General features: G+C 37.6%; 2 protein-coding genes across 3 annotated transcripts; both read left to right on the top strand.

Moving 5' to 3' along the window:
* The first annotated feature begins 3,837 nt into the window (after positions 1-3,837).
* Positions 3,838-10,210, top strand: LOC143862058 (beta-glucosidase 18-like). Its single transcript, XM_077373051.1, has 12 exons — positions 3,838-4,024; positions 4,631-4,697; positions 4,799-4,857; positions 5,096-5,171; positions 5,252-5,326; positions 5,426-5,513; positions 6,520-6,772; positions 6,992-7,107; positions 7,570-7,819; positions 8,591-8,693; positions 8,787-8,895; positions 9,722-10,210. Exons 1-12 carry the CDS (start codon positions 3,905-3,907, stop codon positions 9,930-9,932), a joined length of 1,527 nt encoding a protein of 508 aa, XP_077229166.1. The 5' UTR covers positions 3,838-3,904; the 3' UTR covers positions 9,933-10,210.
* Positions 10,211-19,468: 9,258 nt separating this feature from the next.
* On the top strand, positions 19,469-25,173 carry LOC143862177 (beta-glucosidase 18-like). Of its 2 annotated transcripts, XM_077373182.1 has the most exons (13): positions 19,515-19,650; positions 19,765-19,897; positions 20,006-20,072; positions 20,174-20,232; positions 20,438-20,513; positions 20,598-20,672; positions 20,770-20,857; positions 21,238-21,490; positions 22,890-23,005; positions 23,121-23,370; positions 24,037-24,139; positions 24,233-24,341; positions 24,672-25,173. In XM_077373182.1, the coding sequence occupies exons 4-13, from the start codon at positions 20,230-20,232 to the stop codon at positions 24,880-24,882; spliced, it is 1,284 nt and encodes a 427-aa protein (XP_077229297.1). In that variant the 5' UTR covers positions 19,515-19,650; positions 19,765-19,897; positions 20,006-20,072; positions 20,174-20,229; the 3' UTR covers positions 24,883-25,173. The 2 variants fall into 2 exon arrangements, with proteins under 2 accessions (XP_077229296.1, XP_077229297.1); XM_077373181.1 differs by lacking the exon at positions 19,765-19,897 and having other exon boundaries at positions 19,469-19,650.
* Positions 25,174-25,801: the final 628 nt, after the last annotated feature.

The raw sequence follows: 25,801 nt of genomic DNA, 5'->3' as shown, positions 1-25,801 counted from the left end.
CTTATATCATAAAAGTCTCCTCACAGATATTACTAAAATCTCTCTCTCTCATATTCCTGCAATCTCTCTCTCATATCTATTATGATAGATACGTTTCGTTTGCTCCATCGTTTGGTCAAGCTAATGCTTTCTTTGCATAAAAAACACATAACCCTCGGTTAAAACTTACATCCCTAAAAAGTCTCCTCAGAATCATCAATTAAATTAGGAAAGATACCTCTCTCTAATATTCCAAAATCTCTCTCATATCTATTATAATAGATACGTTTCTTTTGCTTTGGTCATGCTAATGCTTAGCTCGTTTGGATGCCAAAATTATTTTGGTTCTTGGGACTTTTGTGGAACAATAAACTTCCTGGGAGATTGGTGGGAAAAAAAAAACTCCCTGGAAGTATCCCGGTAAAATAAAAATCCCATGTTTGGTTGACCGAACTATGGTGGGAAAAAAAATCTCCGGTAAAATAAAAATCCCCACTTTATTTGGTTGCTTGAACTATTGGGAAGAAAAAAGTTCTTTTGGTTCCTCGGATTTCGTGCGGGATTATTTTGGTTCTGGGATTTTTTTTTTCCATCTTTGGGTTTCGTGCGGGGTTATTTTGGTTTGTGGGATTCTTTTTTGCCCACTATATAACTAGCAACCAAACTTGGGTTTCCTGCGGAAATTCCACAAAAGTCCCAAGAACCAAAAATTTTGGCCCACCTTTTCTTTTTTTCCCCTTCTTTTCTTTTCTTTCCTCCATTTTTTTTTTCGCAAAATATGGATTGCGGCATCAATAAGCTAAAGGACTAAACTCCACACACATAATGTGTCAAATCTCCTCCAAACCTCAATCATATAAGGTTGTGGAAATAGTCAATAATTACCTCCACCACCTTACTGGCTACACGAAGCAATTATCCAGCTAATTTATTAGACTAATGGCCTTACCCGACTCTCTTTCCTACCCTAAGAGATTTTTGGTCCCTGTGTTGTTTGTGATTAACTTTTGCCACTATCCATCTTATATTTTCCAAAATCTATTTAGTGTTTGGTTAAGTAAAATTTATCAAGGATCAACATCACTTTCTTACTGAAGTTTTAAAAGTAGAGATCTTCTCTCTTTACATTTCATTTGTTATAATTCTGTACTCTCACTGGTTTTTTCTGTATTTTATCTACAATATACCAATATGTTACATTTTAGGACAGATTGTTAGCTGGATAGAGAAAATGAGGCGTGACAGTGAAATTCATTATTATCTTGATAATGACACTCTTTTCTGGAATGAGTTACAACTTACAAGTAGTGTATGTTGTACTATTGGATTTATTACTGGAAATCTGAAAGATGTAGCCCCAGTTATGTTGCTTATAGTAAACTATATTGTACATCCTCTTCATGCCATATTGTATGATCCTAACTATCAGATCAATTGATTTTAACGATGGATTAGTTCCCTACTGTGTGATTACAAACGCTGAGCCTAACCTCGACCCCGTAGGTCTCTCTAACTTTCTTTATTGTTATTTTGATTTTCTCTCTTTCGAGTGGAATTTTATCCCTCTCCTCCCCCCTATACCTTTTTTTTATTGTTATTTTGATTTTAACTCAGGTCAGGTTCAACCCGAAAAAATCACGGGTCGTGTTGTGCTCGAGTCGGTCGGGTTCGGGTTGAGGTGTTAGGCTGACTTATAGTTAGCAAAACCCTGTTAGGGCATTTTTTTTCAAAAAAAAACATTTCATTGGTTTGCAGTTTAAAACTTTTACATGGAAAAAACTCAGTTTTTTTGGGTGTGAAATGTTTTAAACAAGTTTCAAACGCGTTTTGAAAGTATTAAACACGTTTTAGGCCAACTTTCCAACTTTACCCTCACTTTATTTTGTAAATGACAAAATTTTAAATGCAGTTTTTAGCATTTCTGTTTTTTTGATAGCGTTTTTTTGAACCAATTTCATATTAAACTCAACCCATCCCCTTTTTCCCCGAATCACGTTTTGCTAACTATGGGTTGACCCGACGCACAACAAAACTCGACATGTGAAAAAAAAAACAAAGAAATGATTTCTGCGCTCCAATGTTTTGATAAACATGCGCTGAAATTTTTGTCGTGTAGCATTTAAATGGCTGTCAGACGAATATTACAGTTCTCAACAAGCTCTGAAAGCCCTTAAATACTACACTACAAACACCATTTTTCTTAGGGTTGCAACTCGGGTCGGGCGGGTCGGGTTTTGGAGAACCCAATTTTACCCGAGAAATATCTCGGGTCGGGTCGGGTCGGGTTTTTTTTCGGAAAACCCACGATTCCCAAACCCGGCCCTACCCATGATAAATCTCGGGTCGGTTCGGGTCGGGTCGGTTTTTTTCACGTTGATGCAATTTTTTAAGGAAAATTCTTGTTTCGCAAGGCAACTCAACTCATAGAAGCAGAAATTACACTCACATTACACTTGAATCAAACAATGATGTAATTACACTCACATTACACTTGAATCAAACAATGTTGTAATCAAACAATGTTGTAATTACAATCAAACAATGCTGAATCAAACACTTGAATCAACTCAACTCACATAAGCAGAAATTACAATCACATACAATAACAGTGGGTGCGTGGGTTTTCACTTTTAACTTTTAACAAATAATAGAAAAAAATGTACATACTATAACTTATGTAACTCGGGTCAGGTCGGGTCGGGCCCCTTCAAACCCAGCTCGACCCGAGATTCATGCGGGCTTTTGAATGCTCAACCTGGCTCGACCCGAAACCCATGAAACCTGAACCCAACCCAGGCTATTTTCAGGTCGGGTTGATGCGGGTCGGGTAAAACCCGGCTCGAGTTGCAGCCCTAATTTTTCTATTTTATTTTTTAGAACATAAAAACCTAAGGGGAAAGATATCACCCTAACCGGGTCATCCGACTTGAATTGGTAAATTGGGTCCGGTTCTGGGTCGGGTTGAGATATTAATTTTTCGGGTTGGCTCGGTTTAGCCTTCATCAGGTTGAGAGTCCAATCGAGCTCGGATTGATGGTTTAGAGTTTCGTGTTGGCTTCAACCTGACCCGAGTTGCACCCTTATTTGTCAGAGCACCGCCCTTATATTTGATCCAAACACTATTAATGCATTACCATTCATACCATGTACTGTTTTTGGTTTTTTTTCTTATCCTTCTTATTTCTCATTTTTTCCGCTCTTACACTTTCTTTTAAATTTAAAATAAAACCGTGCATCGCACGGCTAGTTTCACTAGTAGAATAGAAACCACAATAACCTTGTTAGGAAAACAAGAAAACAGTTGCAACATTCAAGAAGATTTCATACCACCTACAAGATCATATCAACTTAGTTTGCGCCACGTAGGAATGCCACGTAGCGTGTCAAACTCCATAGCCTCCAAACAAAGACCGAAAATCTTTAACGTGAAAATATTAATTCCTTTTCCAATCTATAAGACACGTGGCATGCTATCCAAGTCGCATGCCGTTCCGTATTCTCTGTGGATAGTTATCCTTGTTGGGCGTTCGAGAAGCAAGAAAATTCTTCCCAAACAGAGTCCAGGTCTGTCTAATAGGCGTAAATTTAGTCAAAAAATAAGGGGTATTTTTGTCATGAGAAAATGGTAACTTTACCATCTAACATGACACGTGGCCTGATAAAGACGCTCTAGTTATTAGGAACTTTCCTTCGTGGAAAAAGAACGCAAAAGTGAAAAGAAAGATTTCCACGTATATTTTGCGTGTGAAATTCATTTTTACCCACAAATACCGTTTATGTCAACGTTGAAAAAAATTCAAACCCTTCCTCTATTTAAATCCCTGATCCACACCCCTCAACAAATCCCATTCTTTCATCTCCACAACCCACTCTCACCTAACTCTCATCACATTAACACCACTTTTGTTCATCACGAGTTCTTAATATGAAGGCCATCTCCATTCTACTTTTTCTTCATTTCTTCTTCTCTTCCATTGCTTGTTTCGTTCATCGTGGTCAATTTCCTGACGATTTCTTGTTTGGAACTTCAACCTCTTCTTATCAGGTAAGGATTTTACGCAATTTGCACTGCAAGGATGCATTGATTCTTGCATGTTGTCTTGTAGTATTGTAACATTTGTGCATTCAACGGACCCTGATCATAGTTTGATGGATCAAGGGCTAGGATCATTCGATTAAGGAGATCTCAACGGCTATTGGCCGCAATTATGGCTGTGTATCGGATCAACGGATCTGATTACATCCTTGTAGAACATGTGGGGGCCGCCTTTTAACATTTTACACTAGCAAAAGTCATGCAATAGAAAATTTGTATCTATTTTTTTCGTGGGGCAATTTTGGAAATCGATTTGTGAGAAGGGTTGCAGCATTCTTAATGGGTGGAAGGAATTCATGAATAAATGGTAGATATGCTTTCGATAGGGTAATAGATTTGCAAATATTGATATGGGGGTAGACAGCGGCAATTCGGGTAAAGAAACTTGAAATAGGCAACAACTTCGCAATATAAATTGGCAGGTGGAGAAAATAACATTTAGAAAGATCTTGGTGCGGAACACACATTTTTTTAATGTTGGGAAAAAAATTCTTTTGATACCATGTTTTACTGCATGGAATTTAAACACTGACTTTCTTGTATTTACTTTTCCAGATTGAAGGTGCCTACTTAGAAGGTAATAAAAGTCTGAGCAATTGGGATGTTTTCTCTCATATTCCAGGTAATTGTTTCTTTCTTCAATAGGAGTAATCTTGATTGTTAAAACCCATTTTATCCATGGGAAGATATTTGATTTCTTCTTCTTCTTCTTAAATGAATCAGGAAAAATAAAGGATGGAAGCAATGGAGATGTTGCTGATGACCATTACCATCTTTACATGGTATTATTTCCAAGCATTTTCTATGAATTCATATTTGATATTATTTGCCTTTGATTAGGAAAACTTGATGTTCAACTGTACACTTGGATAAGATCTAGAAGATATGAGCAGTTGGATTAGAAACATGCATATTTTTCGCAATATGACGATTTCATTACATGCAACCCATGTCTTCACATTACAATTTGTAGAAGCTTAATATAAGAATTTCTGACTTCGAATACTGAAATATAAACAGAAAGACATTGAGTTAATGCAATCCCTCGGCGTAAATTCCTACAGATTCTCCATATCATGGTCAAGAATCCTCCCAGGTGAGTTCAATTAATCCTTTGTTCTTTACCATTCAATTAAGATTTTTTATCTTCAACCAATAATCATTTCCATGATGCAGAGGGTAGATTTGGGAAAATAAATTCCGTGGGAATTGAATTTTACAACAATCTTATAGATTCCCTCTTACTAAAAGGTAATTTTTTGTTTTGTTTTGGTTATATATAAATACACATACTTGTTCCTATATGTAAATATATTGTTTTAATCTTATACAATTATATTCTTCTAATAGGGATACAACCATTTGTAACATTAAGCCATTACGACATCCCTCAAGAACTCGAAGACCGATATGGTGCATGGTTGAGTTCACAGATACAGTAAGTATTTTGCTTTTTAATTTTTAATTTTCTATTTGCAACTGTTTTTCAATGGAATTACTGGAGGTGGAGGAAGGTAATATTGATGGTTGTGTTGGTAGTAATAGTGATCATTATCATTTTGAACTGTTTTTCAATGGAATTAATGCCTGAGTCTATTTTGTAATGACACTCCCCTCTTTATTTTACACTTTTTATTGGGTGTTGATAGTTTTCTGGGAGTTGCATATAGAGAGTTGTAAATAAAAGAAAAGAGTGCCGTTATCAATACAAGTGATTAATTGCGGATATCATTTCCCTAATTTAAATTATGATAATGACCAGAAGCCCATGTCTTAATTTTAGTTTATTTTTACTTTTCTTCTGACTGCCACTACTTTCTTATTAGTCATTTGCTTAATATGGTTCTTTATAACTGAAATATTTGAAACTGCAGGAATATAAAAAGGTAAATGATATAGGCACAACCAAGATTTTAAATTTCGGCCGAAATTTCGGATTTCCGTCAAGACTGAAATGGCCGAAATCCGAAATTGGCGAAATGTACCAAATTTCGGTCGAAAATTCGGCCAAATTTTTGGTATTTTCACCGAAATTTTGAAAAATCCTTTGAAATTACCGAAATTTCGGTTTCGGTGGGGACCGAAATTAACCTCGAAACCGAAATTTAAAACCTTGGGCACAACCACGTTTTGATTATAGGCACAAACTCAACTTGTCCCATTGCTTTAACAAGTTGTCAAAGGCTGCTGACAGCTTTTTGGGAATTGTAATAGCTGATTAAACATATAAGACGCTGTGAGTTAGTATATATAAATAAGAAAAGATATAGAAAGCTTACTACCAAATATGTTAGTCAATTTAACTCAATACACTGATATAACTCTTGGATCACAAGTTCACAAACCCTTACAAAAAAAATACTAAAAATTATGATGTTTCTTAATATCATAGTCATGGGTGTTAATCTTGATTTCTCTCTTTTCTGTTTTATATAACTTTGCAGGGAAGATTTTGGATACTATGCCGAAGTTTGTTTCAAGGCCTTTGGTGACAGGGTTAAATACTGGAGCACCTTCAATGAGCCTAATGTTATGGTCCCAGATGGTTACCTTCTCGGAACATACCCGCCCTCTCGTTGTTCAAAACCTTTTGGTGACTGTCCCACCGGTGACTCCGCAATAGAGCCATACATCGCAGCCCACAACGTAATATTATCTCACGCTACCGCAGCCGATATTTACAGGAAAAGATATCAGGTAAATAATTTTGTACAAAGAAGATGTTAGTTGGAAAATATAATACTCACACACACACACACACATATATAAGATTTAGATGTGATTTAAATAGAATAAATTATTAACAAACAAAAATATTCCTAATTATATGAAAAATATTTATGCTATGATTTTAGTTGGGCAGAAGAATTTGCAGGGTTTCGTAATTATTGTGATTTCATTTTTGTATTGATTAAGGTGAAACAAGGTGGCTCTATTGGGATTGTGATGACCACATATTGGTATGAACCACTTAGAAATATCCCAGCTGATCATTCAGCTGCTCAAAGATATCTAGCTTTCGACATTGCCTGGTAAGCAATACATGCATTCAGAGAAAAATAGTCAATTTTACGCCCTTTAAGAAAAACATTTCTTCATGCTCTGTTTTTTTTTATGGAAAATGGACATAAAAACTTTTATTCCATAATTTATAGCCACATGATAAATCTTAGAGATGTCATTATAAATTAAAGGTCCCTATAAAACAACTTGACTTGCAGGGGTTCACATTGCTTATTATGTTTTTTTTTCATGTGTAATCAAACAATGGAAAAGCATGAAACTTCAGAAAAGCTTTTCTTTTCCAAAAAATTCTGGCAATACAATCAGGGCCTATAGAGTATGTTTGGCAGGCATGAAAAAAATTTCCCCACAAATTGCTACTATTACTTATCATTATCAAGATAAATAATTCATCATCATCATCATCAGTAGTGTAAGCACTCTATCATGATAATTTCATATAATAATTTATCTATTATTTGTAACTGCAGGTTTTTGGATCCTATAATTTACGGCGATTATCCACCCGAAATGCGTGAGATCTTGGGTTCAAGATTGCCGACATTTTCATTAGAAGATAGAAGAAAATTACAAAATAAGTTGGATTTTATTGGAATTAACCATTACTCAACTCTCTATGTCAAAGATTGCATGTTCTTCCCATGCCAATCAAACACTTCTGAAGGGGAAATGTTCGCGGTGCGTACAGGAGAAAGAGATGGACTCCCTATTGGAACTCCGGTAATAGTTTCAAATGTCAACTTAAGAAGAAAAAAAAACAAGAATTTATCTTCTTTTTTTTCCTTTTTTGCTAATTATTTTCTAAGGTGTCACTGTTCTTTTCCCACAATCAAAGACTGGAAATTCTCAACTGCAGACAGGCTTACTTACTCAATCAAGTTATTCTTAAATGACGAAAATGACCCTGAAACTTCTTTGATCCTAATTTGGAAAACTGGGATAATTTGCTCAGCTAATTCTAATTCCATAGGCTTGTAAATTCACATCCCTTTAATTTTAAATTTTCCAAAGTGCCCATCTGTTAGTTTAGGTTTGAAATCTATTTGGATTGTTTAGCCTGCCCAACTAGCCTTATTTCATGTTTGTTTTGGATATTGAGAATCGAATCCCTTCCCAAAACCGTTTCTTGGCAGAATTGGGCATTTGTTTCACAAATGTGGAATCAATTTTGGTCTCAAATTGATTCTAGATGCCAAGAAAATACATTTTTGTGGGATCTAGAATCTATTTTGAGTCCAAAATCCATTCACCCTGCAAAATAAATTCCAATTATGCGAAGAATCGGTTTTGGACTCAAATTAAAATTGATCCTCAAAGTCTTAAAACAAACACGGCCTTAGGGCGTGGCCGGCAAGGCTTCTTTTTGAGGACGGATATTGCCTAATGACATTTTTTTTTGCTTTTTCGACCTTTCTCATTCGCCGCATAAACAAAGGCTAGGATGAAGAAAGAAGTATGAGCCATTTAAATACCATGATTATTTTCGTGCAGACGGCAATGCCAAGCTTCTTCGTGGTTCCGAGGGGTATGGAAAAGATTGTGATGTACATGATGGAAAGATACAACAATACCCCAATGTTTATCACAGAAAATGGTAAGACACAAATACATACATAGATACATATGTTGATATATAGTATTACAATATAAAAAATGTCCCTTATTTGTTACCTAACTTCACTTGCAGGTTATGCACAAAAAAGCAGTCCTAATGTTCCCATGAAAGACTTACTCAATGACGGGGGCAGGGTAGAATACCTACGAAGCTACTTGGCATCCCTAACAGTTGCCATGAGGTATTTTATCATAGATTAATACATACATATACATCAATCACCGTGAATGCAACCTCAGATTGATATTCAAGAAGTGTGAACTCTGCCCATTCTTGATCTTCAGATATGTACATCTTCGTGTTTAGAATGGAAGCTATATACACATCTTTTTTATTTGTATCATGGTTAATGGGAGATGATATTTTCACTCCCCCTGCATTACGCATGCGCCCCCCTTATTACCGGATTTGACGTGAACAGTGAGCAACTTTAACGCTTTTTGACGTCACATCAAGTTATAAGGGGGACGCATGACTACTGCAAGGGGGACGGGTGAAAATATCACCGCTCTATATAATTTCCTAATAATGATCAGATCATGATTGGATCAGACTGTCCAAAATCCACATATCCTAGAGCTGTCGTTGGGCCCAATATTCAAATTAATAGAGGGTCCCTATATTCCAATCAATATGGATCCGAAGAGGGTCCATCGGACTGTAGATGATGCCCCAAGCCCATTGATTATTGGTCTGGAAAGTCCTGGCCCATTGGAGAAATTATATGGTGGCCGACCGTGGAGTAACAAGGGCGGAGAGAGAGAGAGAAAAAACATGCCACCCTTGATATTTGATACAAGGAAAAGTAAAAAAAGAGGCTTTTCTTGGATAAAAATCAAGGGAGGGGAGTTTTCTCTCTCCGACCTTTACATGTAAAGGCCATGTAAAGGTCGGCCACCATATAAAATCTCCTACATGTTACTCATATAAGAGTATCGTATCTGTCCTTTTGTAATTGTGTGATTTTTTGCATGATTTAGCAATAATATATGTACACATGGTTGCAGGCAAGGTGCTGATGTGAGGGGTTACTTCGTATGGTCAATCATTGACAATTTCGAATGGCTTTATGGTTATACATTGCGGTTTGGGCTACATTATGTGGATTATGATACTTTGGAGAGAGTTCCAAAACTATCAGCCCGATGGTACAAACAATTTCTCCATGGTTCGAAGATATTAAAACAGAAGGGCAATGGTCAACATCTATCTTCGTAGAGTCCCTGCAAGCATGTACATAGTGATAGTACTTATGTAGAAAATATGATTTGAAACCCGTAGGGGTCCCGCCAAACCTCAGCTTACCTATCCAAAAAAAAATCGAGAGGGAGAATAAGATTTGTATTTTGTCGTGCTATTTCAATTCTTTAGGGCATTGTTCTAATTGTATTATTGTGACCCTGTACAAGTTTGTAGTGCATTCTTATGCTGTTCTTCTTTCATCAACTACTGTCTTATATGACAAACAATAATGAATATAAATATTCTTTACTTTATTTGATTATTTGTAAGAAGTTATGTTCTCCATCTTTCCATTTGCACATACCCGATGTATTGGAAACATATAATTGGGTAAGGCTGGATAATTTGCAAAATCTTAAATAAAAAAAATAAAAAAAACAATCTGAAAAGGGGGAAAAAATCAACAAAACTTCAAATGTGATTAACCAAACTAAAGACTAACCATTGATAGTTGTTGGGGGTTCCACGCGAAAGCAAAGTTCCCGCATAGAAAAAGTGAATGGATGTGGAAGGGCTTACAAGGACTTGGGCACCCTCCCTATCTAGCTTTTAAGTGTGAGTTCTACCCAGGTCCCAACAATGGATTCTCTTCACGGCACAAGGTGCGGTGGTTACTCCAGGGTTAATTATATGCACTTGAATTAGATCGATCAGAATCAATATAATGGATTCTCAATCAATTCAAGCGCACCAAGTCCTCTTGATGCAGTTAGCTGCAACCGACTATTGCAGCTAACTACTAAATGTTAATGCAACTCAAAATGTTGTGGCTACTCTCATGTTGCCTTGATATCCTCCTTTATGTGATATAATAAGAGTACCAAAATTGACTTTTTTACTAAAAGCATCTCGATTCTGATGTACTGACGATAGTGAAAGTATACGAGAATTATTATTCCATACAAGGTTGATATTAACTAATTAATTTGTAATGTCCTAACTAAACCCAATCACACAGGTACACATATATACAGTTAGTCAAATAATCCATGCAAATGTCAATACATAGTAATTAAGTGAGGCTTGCAAAATCATCGAGTTTGCACACATTAAGGTCTCTACGCTTTGGGTATCAAATGCCCATGATGAAAGCCTCCTTCCTTGAGCTATAACCCTTGGTTTGATCACCATATATAGGAGGTCTTTATCTAGTAAAAAACAAAAGACGTTAGGTCAATGGTGCACCGGAGGGTCCCAGAATTAACTTTAAATCTTAAAAATTAACTCAAGACACTAAAATTCACTATGGGCCTAATTAATCAACTTTTGTTTACAGAGAAGTGATTCTGGTCCCAAAGAATCAATTTCAATTCCCGAATTTCGGATTCAATTCTAGAGAGTCAATTCCAATCCCAGCTAGAGAATCAATTCTGGTTCCAGGAAATCGATTTGAGTTCCAAAAATTAATTCTGGCCGGTCCTTAGAATTGATTATTGGGCTCAAACAGTTCAAGTCTAATACCACGCTTTAAAACAAAGTCCATAAAGGGAGTTTTTATACTGTGCCGATCGGGCATGCCCTTGGAAAAGGCGTCACCCTTGATATTTGATCCAACATCAGTCCCCTTTTTCATCCTTTTAAGGGGCTGCTGTTGGATCAAACATCAAGGGCGGCCCTTTTTCACAAGGGCATGCCTGATCGGGCACCATATAATTTCTCCCATAAAGGTACTATTGTAAAATGGGGAATGATAGAATGAAGGGCGCCCTTGCAAAAATCAGCTTCTTGATTTGTACTGATGGGGACCAAAAAGGACCTTCTAATCGCGAACCAACACGTAGCATCAAAAGGCATATCATCTAAGGGACAATAAGGTAATCTCGTCCCAAAAGGAAAAGGCTCAGATGCGAGCCCTACGTAATGGCGGGCCAACACCTGTCCAAGGAGACAGGGAAGAGTAAAAGTCTAAACTTATCAGAGATCAACACAGTTCCCACTTTTTTCGGGCCACACTTTTCAAAAATACCCTAAAGATTCTCCAATTTTACTTTTCTTTCCTAGTTCGAAAGTTACAAGAGATGGGGGTGAAATTAGTAAACTACCTGTAATAAGTTTTTGAAATGGGAAATGATAAATGCGCTCATTTTCATCACATGGGACACCCAACTGCAGTGTACGTGGCAATCAAATCTGTGGAATCCTTCTGACATAAAGTACATCAGCCCCTCTCCAGTAATTGATACACTGCTGCTGGGTGTCTCAAGTGATGAAAAGGGGCGCATTTATCATTTCACTTTTGAAATATCCTTTATGTCTTTTGTCTTAGGGTGGCCCCAAAAGCAAAGAAGCAATGACCAAGCAGAAGGGGTGGCAGCAATACCACGGCCTCATCACCCGGCCACCGATTACTGAAATCTGGCTTGCTGTCAGCGAGCAGCAAGGGCTTGACCCACAAAAATGAGATTCTTTTTTATTGTTGTCACCATCAACTCCCTCCGGTTTATTTGCATCCTTAAATCCACACCATAGAAGGGTGGATTGGTCACCCATGGTCCGATATATATATATATATATATATATATATATATATATCGGTGAGCTTAAGCTCACCAAACTTATGGTGAGCTAGCTTGCCCAATCACATGGGGGGCCACTTTGTTAGGATGATCCAAACCATTCATTTGAAAGTCCCTTACATAGATGGGGGGTGTACCAAAAATCAGCTCCATAGGATCATCCTAACCCCTCCATTTGTGGAGGACAAAAATGGACAGACACAAATCTGCCCCATATTTGTCCTCCACAAATGGAGGGGTTAGGATGATCCTATGGAGCTGACTTTTGGTACACCCCCCATCTATGATAAGGCCTTAAAAATGAATGGTTTGGATCACTCCCCAAAATGTGGGACCCATGTGATCGGGCAAGCTAGCTCACCAGCAGTTTCCTCTCTCTCTCTCTCTCTCTCTCTCTCTCTCTCTCTATATATATATATATATATATATATATATATATATATATATATATATATATATATATATATATATATATATTTATATTTATATATCTATCTATATATGAGGAAAGTGAAGCTACACCGCTGGTGTAGCTAACTTAGCTACACTGCCGGCTTAAAATACAATGGGCCCACATTGTTTTGGTGATCCAAAGAATTCATTTGATTGGCCCTCACATAGATAGGGTGTCCACCAAAAATCAGCTCCATAGGATCATCCCAACCCTACGATTTGTGGAGGCAAAAATGAACGTGTAAAAACCTTCACAAATTTGTCCATTTTTGCCTCCACAGTTTAAAGGGTTGGGATGATCCTATGGAGCTGATTTTTGGTGGACACCCTATCTATGTGAGGGCCAATCAAATGAATGGTTTGGATCACCAAAACAATGTGGGCCCATTGTATTTTAAGCCGGCGGTGTAGCTTCACTTTCCTATATATATATATATATATATATATATATATATATAGAGAGAGAGAGAGAGAGAGAGAGAGAGAATAGAGTTCCTAAGGTGTCACCTCATATAGCTTATATAAGGTGGCGCTCACAAAACATAAGGGGCCCACATTTTTTGGGTGATCGAAACCACTCATTTGAAAGGCCCTTAGATGCCCATTTTTAACCTCCATAAATGGAAGGGTTATGATGATCCTATGGACCTGATTTTTTGTAAGCACCATATCCATCTAAGGGCCTTTCAAATGAGTGGTTTCGATCACCCCAAAAATGTGGGCCCCTTATGTTTTGTGAGCGCCACCTCATATAAGCTATATGAAGTGACACCTTAGGAACTCTATTCTCATATATATATGAGGAAACTGTTGGTGAGCTTAAGCGCACCATAGGTGCTCCCCAATCACATGTGGTGATCCAAACCATTCATTTGCAAGGTCTTATGATAGATAGGGGGTGTACCAAAAATCAGCTCCATAGGATCATCCTAACCCCTCCATTTGTGGAGGACAAAAAATGGGCAGATTTGTGTCTGTCCATTTTTGTCCTCCACAAATGGAGGGGTTAGGATGATCCTATGGAGCTGATTTTTGGTACACCCCCTATCTATGTAAGGGACTTTAAAATGAATGTTTTGGATCATCCTAACAAAGTGGGCCCCCATGTGATTGGGCGCTTAAGCTCACCATAAGCGCACCAACAGTTTCCTCATATATATATATATATATATATATATATATATATATATATATATATATATATATAAAACGGTTCCTACACATATGTGTAGATAAGTTATCTACACACTAGCTTAAAATACAGTGGGGGCCACATTATTTGGGTGATCCAAACCATTCCTTTTTAAGGCCCTCACATAGATAGGGTGTCCATAAAAAATCAGATCCATAGGATCATCCTAACCATTCGAACTGTGGAGGTAAAAAATGGACTAATTTGTGAAGGTTTAAAGACATCCATTTTACCTCCACAAATCGTAGGGTTGGGATGATCCTATGGATCTGATTTTTTGTAGACACCCTATTTATGTGAGGGCCTTTAAAATGGATGGCTTGGATCACCCAAACAATGTGGGCCTCCACTGTATTTTAAGCTAGTGTGTAGAGAACTCTCTACACATATGTGTAGGAACCGTTTTCTTATATATATATATTTATATATATATATATATATATATATTTATATTTATATATATGAGTTAAGTGAAGCTACACATACGTGTAGCTAACTTAGCTACACCGACGACTTAAAATACAGTGGCCCACAGTGTTTGGGTGATCCAAACCATTCATTTGATAGGCCCTCACATTGATAGGGTGTGCCCAAAAAATCAGCTCCATCGGATGATCCAAACCCTTCAAACTGTGGAGGCAAAAATGGACAGATTTGTGAAGGCTTTTACACGTCCATTTTTGCCTCCACAAATCGTAGGGTTGGGATGATCCTATGGAGCTGATTTTTTGGGCACACCCTATCTATGTGAGGGTCCATCAAATGAATGGTTTGCATCACCGAAACAATGTGGGACCCATTGTATTTTAAGGCGTCGGTGTAGCTAAGTTAGCTACACGTATGTATATCTACACTTTTCTCTCTCTATATATTAAAAAAACATATATATATATATATATAATAGAGGAAAATGATTGTGAGCTTGAAGCTCATATAGCTTATATGAGCTTGAGGGCCCAAACACATGGGTCCCACATTGTTTGTGGTGATCCAAATCATTCATTTGCAAGGCCCCATCATAGATAGGGTGTGTACCAAAAATCGGCTCCATTGGATCATCCTAACCCCTCCAAAAGTGGAGGACAAAAATGGGCAGATTTGTGGCAAACGGTGTCTGCCCATTTTGCCCTCCACTTTTGGATGGGTTATTATGATCCTATGGAGCCGATTTTTTGTACACACCCTATCTATGTAAGGGCCTTTCAAATGAATGCTTTGGATCATCCTAACAATGTGGGCCCACATGTGTTTGGGCCCTCAAGCTCATATAAGCTATATGAGCTTCAAGCTCACAATCATTTTCCTTATATATATATATATATATATATATATATATATATATATATATATATATATGAGCTTCAAGCTCACATCCAAAAGTGGAGGGCAAAATGGACAGACATCATTTTTCACAAATCTGCCCATTTTTGCCCTAGCTTTTGGAGGGGTTAGGATGATCCAATGGAGCTGATTTATGTTCGAACGTGGAAGATTATGGATGCAAGGAACCTATATCTATATAAGTCCCAACAAATGAATGGTTTAGATCACCCAAGAACGGGGGCCGCACTTCATTTTCTTTTTCTACACTTAGGATGTCCGTACGTCCGCAATATAAAAACTCAAATGTTAAATTGGAAAACTTTTTATAAAAAGAATTAAAGAACCTTCTTTTAAAATGCTAAAACACGACGACAACCTACTAACTTACCTTGGAGATTTTAGATCGGCTGGGCCTATGGTCCATTATTTTTCAAAAAGTACAGTGGGGACCACTTCGTAGGATGATCCAAACCACTAATTGTTGGGCCACAACGTAAATAGGCTATATCCCATAAATCATCACCACAGGATGATCCTAACCCTTCAATCTAAATAGGTTTCCATGATATGCAATCCCTCTACAGATCAAACGGTTAAGATATGATCATCCCCTGAAGATGATTTTCAAGACACAGCCTACTTATCTTGTGGCCCAAAAAATGATCAGTTTGGATCATCCAACGAAGTGGGCCCCACTGTACTTTTTGAAAAATAGTGGACTTTAGGCCCACACCATATAAAATCTCCTTCCCTATGTGGACATTGAGTAAATATACAAATCACCTTCTCAGAATCGGGCTATTCTATCTTTGTTCGTCCAATTGACCAGATTCCATCGTTAGCCATTTTTTTTTTTTGATGGGCAAGCTGGGGTTAGGCAGACCCCTACCATATATATAGATAAAAAAGCATATTACAATCTTTCATAGAGGGACCCCAAAGAGTCCGAGGACAAGACCTCTACAAGGGAGGGGGACAGAAAATTAGGGGGGAGATTATCACCCTTACAAAAATAATCCTGTTTAGAAAGGATGTCTGCTGTTCTCTCCAAATATGGGAAATTTTCCAAGAGTTTAGATTTCTGAGCTTACTGTGGATCGTGGTTAGAGTTTGGAATTTCCTCCAAGGGCAAGCTTGAGTGCCTTCGATCACTTTGACGGCATGGATTGAGTCAGATTCAATCCATAAGCTGCGGATGCTGAGATTCTCTGCTATATTTAGACCGTGAAGGATGGCTTCGATCTCCAGGTGATGAATAGCTTCAGGGGGGACAATTTCCGAGAATAGGCCAATGGGGCAGCTGAGATGGTCTCTAATAAGGCCCCCAACAGATCCAGAGTTGTCCATGAGGGATGCATCATTATTTAGTTTATGGTGGCTGAGGTCGGGGGGGGATCCATCGACAGAATTTTGATGTTTTGGGTTGCTGGAAAATGGGGAGCGACAAGTTTGTCGCAATTTGGGAGCTGGCCTCGGAAGGTGAGTCTGAAAGCCTAAGGAACAGTATTTTTGTGCGAGAGGTCGAGAGAATTTGCTTGAGGAGGTCCTGCTTGTGAGTACATTTTTCATTATGGATTCTAGCGTTCCTCTCACACCAAATGTGATAGATAGAGGAAGCAAAGAGAATTCTAACAGAGATTGCAGCTTGTCCTTTACCTGGGAAGGAGGATCGAAGCCATAATTCTTCTTCGCCTAAACTTTTCTTCTATTTTTTCCTCTTGGAGATTCTCCAAAGCACCAATCTCCAAATCCAGGTGGAGTAGGAGCAAGAGAAGAACAGGTGATCTCTGATTTCAGGTTCGGCGTGACAAAGAGGACATCTAAGATCGTCTTGGCCATTCAGGAAGGGAAGGCGATCTCTTGTGCGTAATTTGTTTTTAATTGCTTGCCAAGCGATGAAACTATGACGCGGTATGTTACCAGGGAACCATATAGAAGAAGACCAATCGACTTTGGCTTTTTGGGATCTGATGGTATTCCAGGCTGATTTTACAGTGAAGATACCATCATTTGTTGGTTTCCAAATTGGACGATCAGAGGAGGTTTGAGAGAAAATAGCATCAAAAGTGATTTGTTTCAGCTTTATGAGGTATGATTCTGATTGAATGGAGTCCCATTTTCCAGACTCAATTACATCCTTAACAGAGAAATTGCTCGGAATAACATTGAAAAAGGGGCCCGTGGAAGGTTGAGAAATAATGACACCAGACGGGACCCAAGGTTGAAACCAAAAGTTTATGCTAGCACCATCACCCACAGCATAGTAGAAATGGGGCCTAGCATCTTCACGAGCTTTTAGGATACTCCGGACAGCCCAAGATGGGTTGCGAGGCATCTTGATAAGCCAAAAATTCCGATTTCTAATATATTTTGCATTGAACCAGTGATTCCAGGGAGTGTTTCTGTTCTGAGTTATATTCCATACCTGCTTGATTTGGAATGCTCTGTTTATATCTGAGAGGGATCTCAAGCCAGCTCCACCTTCTACTTTAGGAGTGCAAATGTCACTCCATGGCAGAGGATGATATTTCTTCTGTGGATTGCAACCACACCAAATAAAATTTCTGAATATCTTTTCTATATCGTTGAGGGTCGCTTTTGGAATGTGAAAGGAAGCCGACCAGTAAATTTGAAATGAGTTCAAGACGGATTTTCACCAGCTCAATATGCCCAACTCTAGAGAGAAGTTTACTGGACCAGGAAAGAATTCTTTTCTTAACTTTATCAATCAAAAGCTTGCAATCTTTTTGAGGTTAACCTGGATGTAACTAATGGGAGCCCCATGTATTTGATTGGAAGGTTGCCTTCCAACATGTTGAGAAAATAGCAGATTGAGTCCTTCAGATTGTTATCTGTTCCAGAGAAGAAAATTTCTGATTTAGATAGGTTAACTTCAAGACCCGAGCAGGCTTTGAATACATTAATGCAATCTAGAAGGCCTCTTGCATCAACAGTAGCAGCCTTAGTGAAGACCATAACATCATCTGCAAAAAAAATATGTGTTATAGATACAGATTCAGAAAGAAAAAATCAACCTAGTATTTGGTTTGAGTCTCATCACAATCACCATCAATGCCTTCCCATTCCTTGGCACGCGTCCCACACAAACAACGTCAAGAGTGATAAACTAATATGGATCCTTCAAACACCACGTTTTACCTACCAAAAAATTGGATGACTTTAACCTTCCTTACTGGTAGTTGCAGCAAGTGCATAAAGAATTTGAGGCAAAAAAATTTCTAACGCAGAGATATTTCCTATAATACGTAATGTTAAAAAAAATTCCCAATGTTATAGTAAAAATGTTTTAACTTTTTGAAAAATATTTGCAGTAAATATGTTTAACTGCTCTGGGTTTCCCAAAATCCTCAAATTCTACACCAAACTCTCTTTGAACAAGAAATGCTACGGTACCAAATACAGTGGGGGCCCACATTGTTTGGGTTATGCAAACTATTCATTTGATGGGCCATGACATAGATAGGGTGGTTCATAGGATCATCTCAACCCTTCGATTTGTAGAGGCTAAAATGGACGGATATAAACCTCCACAAATCTGTCCATTTTTAACCTCCACAAATTGAAGGGTTAAGATGATCATATGGAGCTGATTTTTTGGGCACACCCTATCAATGTGAGGGCCTATCAAATGAATGGTTTGGATCATCTAAAAAACATGGGCCATGACATAGATAGTTATCCTTGTTGGGCGCGTTCGAGAAGCAAGAAAGTTGTTCCCAAACATGGTGTAGGGTAATAGGGTTCTGTAATAGGTGTAAATTTTGCCAAAAAACAAGGTATTTTTGTCACGAGAAACGGTAACTTCACCATCTAACATGACACGTGGCCTGATAAAGACCGATCTAAGATTAGAAACTTCCTTTTTGGAAAAAGTGAAAAGAAAGATTACCACGTGTATTTGATGCAATCCTAGGATGTTGCGTGTGAAATTCATTTTTACCCACAAATACAGTTCATGTCAATGTTGAATAAATTCATACCCTTCCTCTATTTAAATCCCTCATCCACACCCACTCTCACCTAACTCTGATCAGATTAAGTCCACTTTTGTTCATCACAAGTTCTTAATATGAAGGCCATCTGCATTCTACTTTTTCTTCATTTCTTCTTCTCTTCCATTGCTTGTTTCGTTCATCGTGGCCAATTTCCTGATGATTTCTTGTTTGGAACTTCAACCTCTTCTTATCAGGTAAGGATTTTACGCAATTTGCATTGCAAGGATGCATTGATTCTTGCATGTAGTCTTGTAGTATTGTAACAAATTTGCATTCAACGAACCCTGATCATAGTTTGATGGATCAAGGGCTAGGATCGTTCGATCGAGGAGATCTCAACTGCAATTGGCCGCAATTATGGCTGTGTATCCGATCAACGCATCCGATTGCATCCGTGTAGAACATGCGGGGCCCACCTTTTAACATTTTACACTAGCAAAAGTCATGGAATAGAACACATTTTTTTAATGTTGGGAAAAAAAATTCTTTTGATACCATGTTGTACTGCATGGAATTTAAACACTGACTTTCTTGTATTTACTTTTCCAGATTGAAGGTGCCTACTTAGAAGGTAATAAAAGTCTGAGCAATTGGGATGTTTTCTCTCATATTCCAGGTAATTGTTTCTTTCTTCAATAGGAGTAATCTTGATTGTTAAAACCCATTTTATCCATAGGAAGATATTTGATTTCTTCTTCTTCTTCTTAAATGAATCAGGAAAAATAAAGGATGGAAGCAATGGAGATGTTGCTGATGACCATTACCATCTTTACATGGTATTATTTCCAAGCATTTTCGATGAATTTATATTTGAGATTATTTGCCTTTGATTAGGAAAACTTGATGTTCAACTGTACACTTGGATACGATTTCATTATATGCAACCCATGTCTTCACATTACACAGTAGTTTCTTTAGGAAGATCAATTTGTAGCAGCTTAATATAAGAATTTCTGACTTAGAATACTGATATATAAACAGAAAGACATTGAGTTAATGCAATCCCTCGGAGTAAATTCCTACAGATTCTCCATAGCATGGTCAAGAATCCTCCCAGGTGAGTTCAATTAATCAATTGTTCTTTACCATTTAATTAAGATTTTTTTTTTATCTTCAACCTAAAATCATTTCCATGATGCAGAGGGTAGATTTGGGAAAATAAATTCTGTGGGAATTGAATTTTACAACAATCTTATAGATTCCCTCTTACTAAAAGGTAATTATTTTTCGTTTTGGTTATATATAAATACACATACTTGTTCCTATATGTAGATATATTGTTTTAATCTTATACAATTATGTCCTTCTAATAGGGATACAACCATTTGTAACATTAAGCCATTACGACATCCCTCAAGAACTCGAAGACCGATATGGTGCATGGTTGAGTTCACAAATACAGTAAGGATTTTACTCTCTTTTTAACTTTTAATCTTGATAGTAGGCACAAACTCAACTTGTCCCATGGGCTTTAACCAGCTGTCAAAGGCTGCTGACAATTTTTTGGGAATTGGAACAGCTGATTAAACATATAAGACAAGTTGAGTTAGTATATATATAAGCAAAGATAGAGAAAACTCATTAACAAATATGTTTGTAAATTTAACTCAGTACTCTCGTATAACGCTTGGATCACAAGTTCACAACCCCTACACTATAAAACATACTAAAAATTATTATGTTTCTTAATATCATAGTCATGGGTGTTAATCGTTTTTTTTAGTATCATCGTCATGGGTGTTCGTCTTGATTTCTCTCTTCTGTTGTATATAACTCTGCAGGGAAGATTTTGGATATTATGCCGAAGTTTGTTTCAAGGCTTTTGGTGACAGGGTTAAATACTGGAGCACCTTCAATGAGCCTAATGTTATGGTCCCAGATGGTTACCTTTACGGAACATATCCGCCCTCTCATTGTTCAAAACCTTTTGGTGACTGTCCCACCGGTGACTCTGCGATAGAGCCATACATCGCAGCCCATAACGTAATATTATCTCACGCTTCCGCAGCTGATATTTACAGGAAAAGATATCAGGTAAATAATTTTGTACAAATATGATGTTATTTGGAAAATATCATATATATATATATATGAGCAATCATAGATACAAGCGAGCCCGTGCATAAAGAGCCACAAAAGGGCTCTTGATTGGATCTATGTCATTTTCAGTTACATTTTAAAATCGTGAGAAAATGTAAAATCAGTTACATTTGATGACGTGGATCTAACCAGGAGTCCTTTTTTGGCTCTTTATGCAAGGGCTCTCTTATATCTATCATTGCTCTATATATATATATATATATATATATATATGAGAGAACGGTTCCTACACATATGTGTAGAGAGTTCTCTACACACTAGCTTAAAATACAGTGGGGACCCACATTGTTTGGGTGATCCAAGCCATCCATTTTAAAGTCCTATCTATGTGAGGGCCTTAAAAATGAATTGTTTGGATCACCTAAATAATGTAGCCCCCACTGTATTTTAAGCTAGTGTGTAGATAAGTTATCTACACATATGTGTAGGAACCGTTCTCTCTCTCTCTCTCTCTCTCTCTCTCTCTCTCTCTCTCTCTCTTTCTCTCTCTCTCTCTCTCTCTCTCTCTCTCTATATATATATATATATATATATATATATATATATATATATTTGTGTGTGTGTGTGGATCATATATATTAGGGCTGCAACTCGGGTCGGGTTTTGGAGAACCCAACCCTACCCGAGAAATATCTCGGGTTGAGTCGGGTCGGTTTTTTTTTCCGGAAAACCCACGATTCCCAAACCCGGCCCTACCCATGATAAATCTCAGGTCGGGTCGGGTCGGGTTTTTTCACATTGACGCAATTTTGTAAGGAAAATTCTTGTTTGGCAAGGCAACTCAACTCATAGAAGTAGAAATTACACTCACAGTACACTTGAATCAAACAATGATGTAATTACACTCACATTACACTTGAATCAAACAATGCTGTAATCAAACAATGTTGTAATTACAATCAAACAATGCTGAATCAAACACTTGAATCAACTCATCTCATAGAAGCAGAAATTACACTCACATACAATAACAGTGGGTGCGTGGGTTTTCACTTTTAACTTTTAACTAACAATAGAAAAAAATGTACATACTATAACTTATGTAACTCGGGTCGGGTCGGGTCGGGTCGGGCCCCTTCAAACCCGGCTCGACCCGAAACCCATGAAACCTGAACCCAACCCAGGCTATTTTCGGGTCGGGTCGATGCGGGTCGGGTAAAACCCGGCTCGAGTTGCAGCCCTAATATATATAGATGTGATTTAAATAGAATAATTAATAACAAACAAAAATACTCCTAATTATATAAAAAATATTTATGCTATGATTTTAGTAGGGCAAAAGAATTTGCAGGGTTTCTTAATTATTGTGATTTTTTCTGTTGTATTGATGAAGGTGAAACAAGGTGGCTCTATTGGGATTGTGATGACCACATGTTGGTATGAACCACTTAGAAATATCCCAGCTGATCGTTCGGCTGCTCAACGATCTCTAGCTTTCGACATTGCCTGGTAAGCTAAACAAGAAAAAAGTAGTGAATTTTATGCTTAATTGTTGTGTGCTATGTTATACTGTTAAACTAAATTCATATATTGTAATGTTTTCATGTAAACATTATAATTGCAGGTTTTTGGATCCTATAATTTATGGTGATTATCCTCCTGAAATGCGTGAGATTTTGGGTTCGAGATTACCGACATTTTCACCGCATGAAAGGAGTTTGTTACAAAATAAATTGGATTTTATCGGAATTAACCATTACACGAGCCTCTATGCAGAAGATTGTATGTTTTCCCCATGCGGATCAAACACTTCTGTAGGGGAAATGTTCACGGTCAGTACAGGAGAAAGAGATGGACTCCCAATCGGAACTCCGGTAATTGTTTCAAATTTCAATTTGAGAAGGAAAAACAAATAGAATTTATCTTCTTTTTTTTCTTTTTTGTTAATTATTCTTGAATTTATTATGACGAAACTGCCCCGGAAATATCAGGGGAGTTGCTGTGATCCTAATTTGGAAATATGGGATAATTTGCTCAGCTAATTCTAATTCCAGACCCTTGTAAATTCACATCCCTTTAATTTTAAAATTACCATAGTGCCCATGGGCTAGTTTAGGTTTGAAATCTATTTGGTTTGTTGAGCCTGCCCAACTAGCCTTATTCCATGTTTGTTTTGGATATGGAGAATCGAATCCCAGCCCAAAACCGTTTCTTGGCAAAATTGGGCATTTGGTTCACAATTGTAGAATCGATTTTGGTCTCAAGTTGATTCTATATTCCAACAAAGATACACTTGTTTCTGGGATGTAGAATTTATTTGAGTCCAAAATCAATTCACTCTGCAAAATAAATGGCCAATTACGCGAATAATCGGTTTTGGATTCAAATGAAAATTGATCCTCAAAGTCTAAAACAAACAGGGCCTTAGGGCGTGGTTGGCAAGGCTTCTTTTTGCTGGTGGAGATTGCCTAATGACATCTTTTTGCTAGGAAGAAGAAAGAAATATAAGCCGTTTAAATACAATGAATATTTTCGTGCAGACGGCAATGCCAGGCTTCTACGTGGTTCCGAGGGGGATGGAAAAGATTGTGATGTACATGATGGAAAGATACAACAATACCCCAATGTTTATCACAGAAAATGGTAAGACACAAATACATACATAGATACATATGTTGATATATAGTATTACAATATAAAAAATGTCCCTTATTTGTTACCTAACTTCACTCGCAGGTTATGCACAAAAAAGCAGTCCTAATGTTCCCATGAAAGACTTACTCAATGACGGGGGCAGGGTAGAATACCTACGAAGCTACTTGGCATCCCTAACAGTTGCCATGAGGTATTTTATCATAGATTAATACATACATATACACATCTTTTTTACTTGTACCTTTAAAAACATGAGGATATATAATTTCGCCTAGTAATGATCGGATCATGATTGGATTAGACTGTCCAGAATCCACATATCTTAGAGCACTAGTTGGGCCCAATATTCAAATTAATAGAGGGTCCCAATATTCCAATTAATATGGATCCGAAGAGGGTCCATCGGACTGTAGATGATGCCCCAAACCCATTGATTATTGGTCTGGACTGTCCTGGCCCATTGACATGACCTCTATATGTTACTCATATAAGAGAATCGTATCTGTCCTTTTGGTTGCAGGCAAGGTGCTGATGTGAGGGGTTACTTCGTATGGTCAATCATTGACAATTTCGAGTGGCTTTATGGTTATACATTGCGGTTTGGGCTACATTATGTGGATTATGATACTTTGGAGAGAGTTCCAAAACTATCTGCCCGATGGTACAAACAATTTCTCCATGGTTCGGAGATATTAAAACAGAAGGGCAATGGTCAACATCTATCTTCGTAAAGGCCATGCAAGCATGTACATAGTGATATTACTTATGTAGAGAATATGATTTGCCCAGCCAAACCCTAGCTTACCTATCAAAAAAAAAAAAAAAAAAAAAAAAAAAAAAAAAAGAAAAGAGAGAGAGAGTATGATTTGTATTTGGTCGGGCTATTTCATTTCTTTAGCGCATTGTTGTAATTATATTATTGTGTCCCTGTACAAGTTGTAGTGTATTCTGATGCTTTTCTTCTTTCATCAAGTAGTGTCTTATATGACAAACAAGAACGAATATAAATATTCTTTACTTTATTTGATTATTTGTAAGAAGTTATGTTCTCCATCTCTCCACTAGCACGTACCGATGTATTGGAAACATATAATTGGGTAAGGTTGGATAATTTGCAGAAAGGCAGTGATATATCCGCCCCATTTGATCACCAGGAACACCCCCTGTTAGTGTTTCTGGCAATCAAGGGCATTGAATCCTTCTGACATAAGTACAGCAGCCCCTCTTTTGTCATTGATACACTGACAGGGGGTGTTCCTGGTGATCAAAAGGGGCGGATATATCATTTCCCTTTGCAAAATCTAAATAAACCAAAAATAAATAAATAATAGTAATCAACAAAACTTCAAATGTGATTACCAAACTAATGACTAACCATTGATAGTTGTTGGGGGTTCCATGCGAAAGCAAAGTTCACGCATAGGAAAAGTGAATGCATATGGAAGGGCTTACAGGGACTTGGGCACTCTCCCTAGCTAGCTTTTAAGTGTGAGTTCTGCCCGGGTCCCAACAAGTAGTATCGGCGCACGCTGAGGCGTGGTAACTCTTGTGTACCCTTGAGGATGGAGAAAAAACCCTCGGGGAAGATCTCGCTTCCGCATGGAGGGGGAGATTGTTGGGGTTCCACGCGAAAGCAATGATCCCCCATAG

This window comes from Tasmannia lanceolata, unplaced genomic scaffold, assembly GCF_043159265.1.
Source record: "Tasmannia lanceolata isolate RefF3 unplaced genomic scaffold, GAP_Taslan_0.1 ptg000037l, whole genome shotgun sequence".
NCBI lineage: Eukaryota > Viridiplantae > Streptophyta > Magnoliopsida > Canellales > Winteraceae > Tasmannia > Tasmannia lanceolata.
This window is presented reverse-complemented; position numbering and strand designations above follow the sequence as displayed.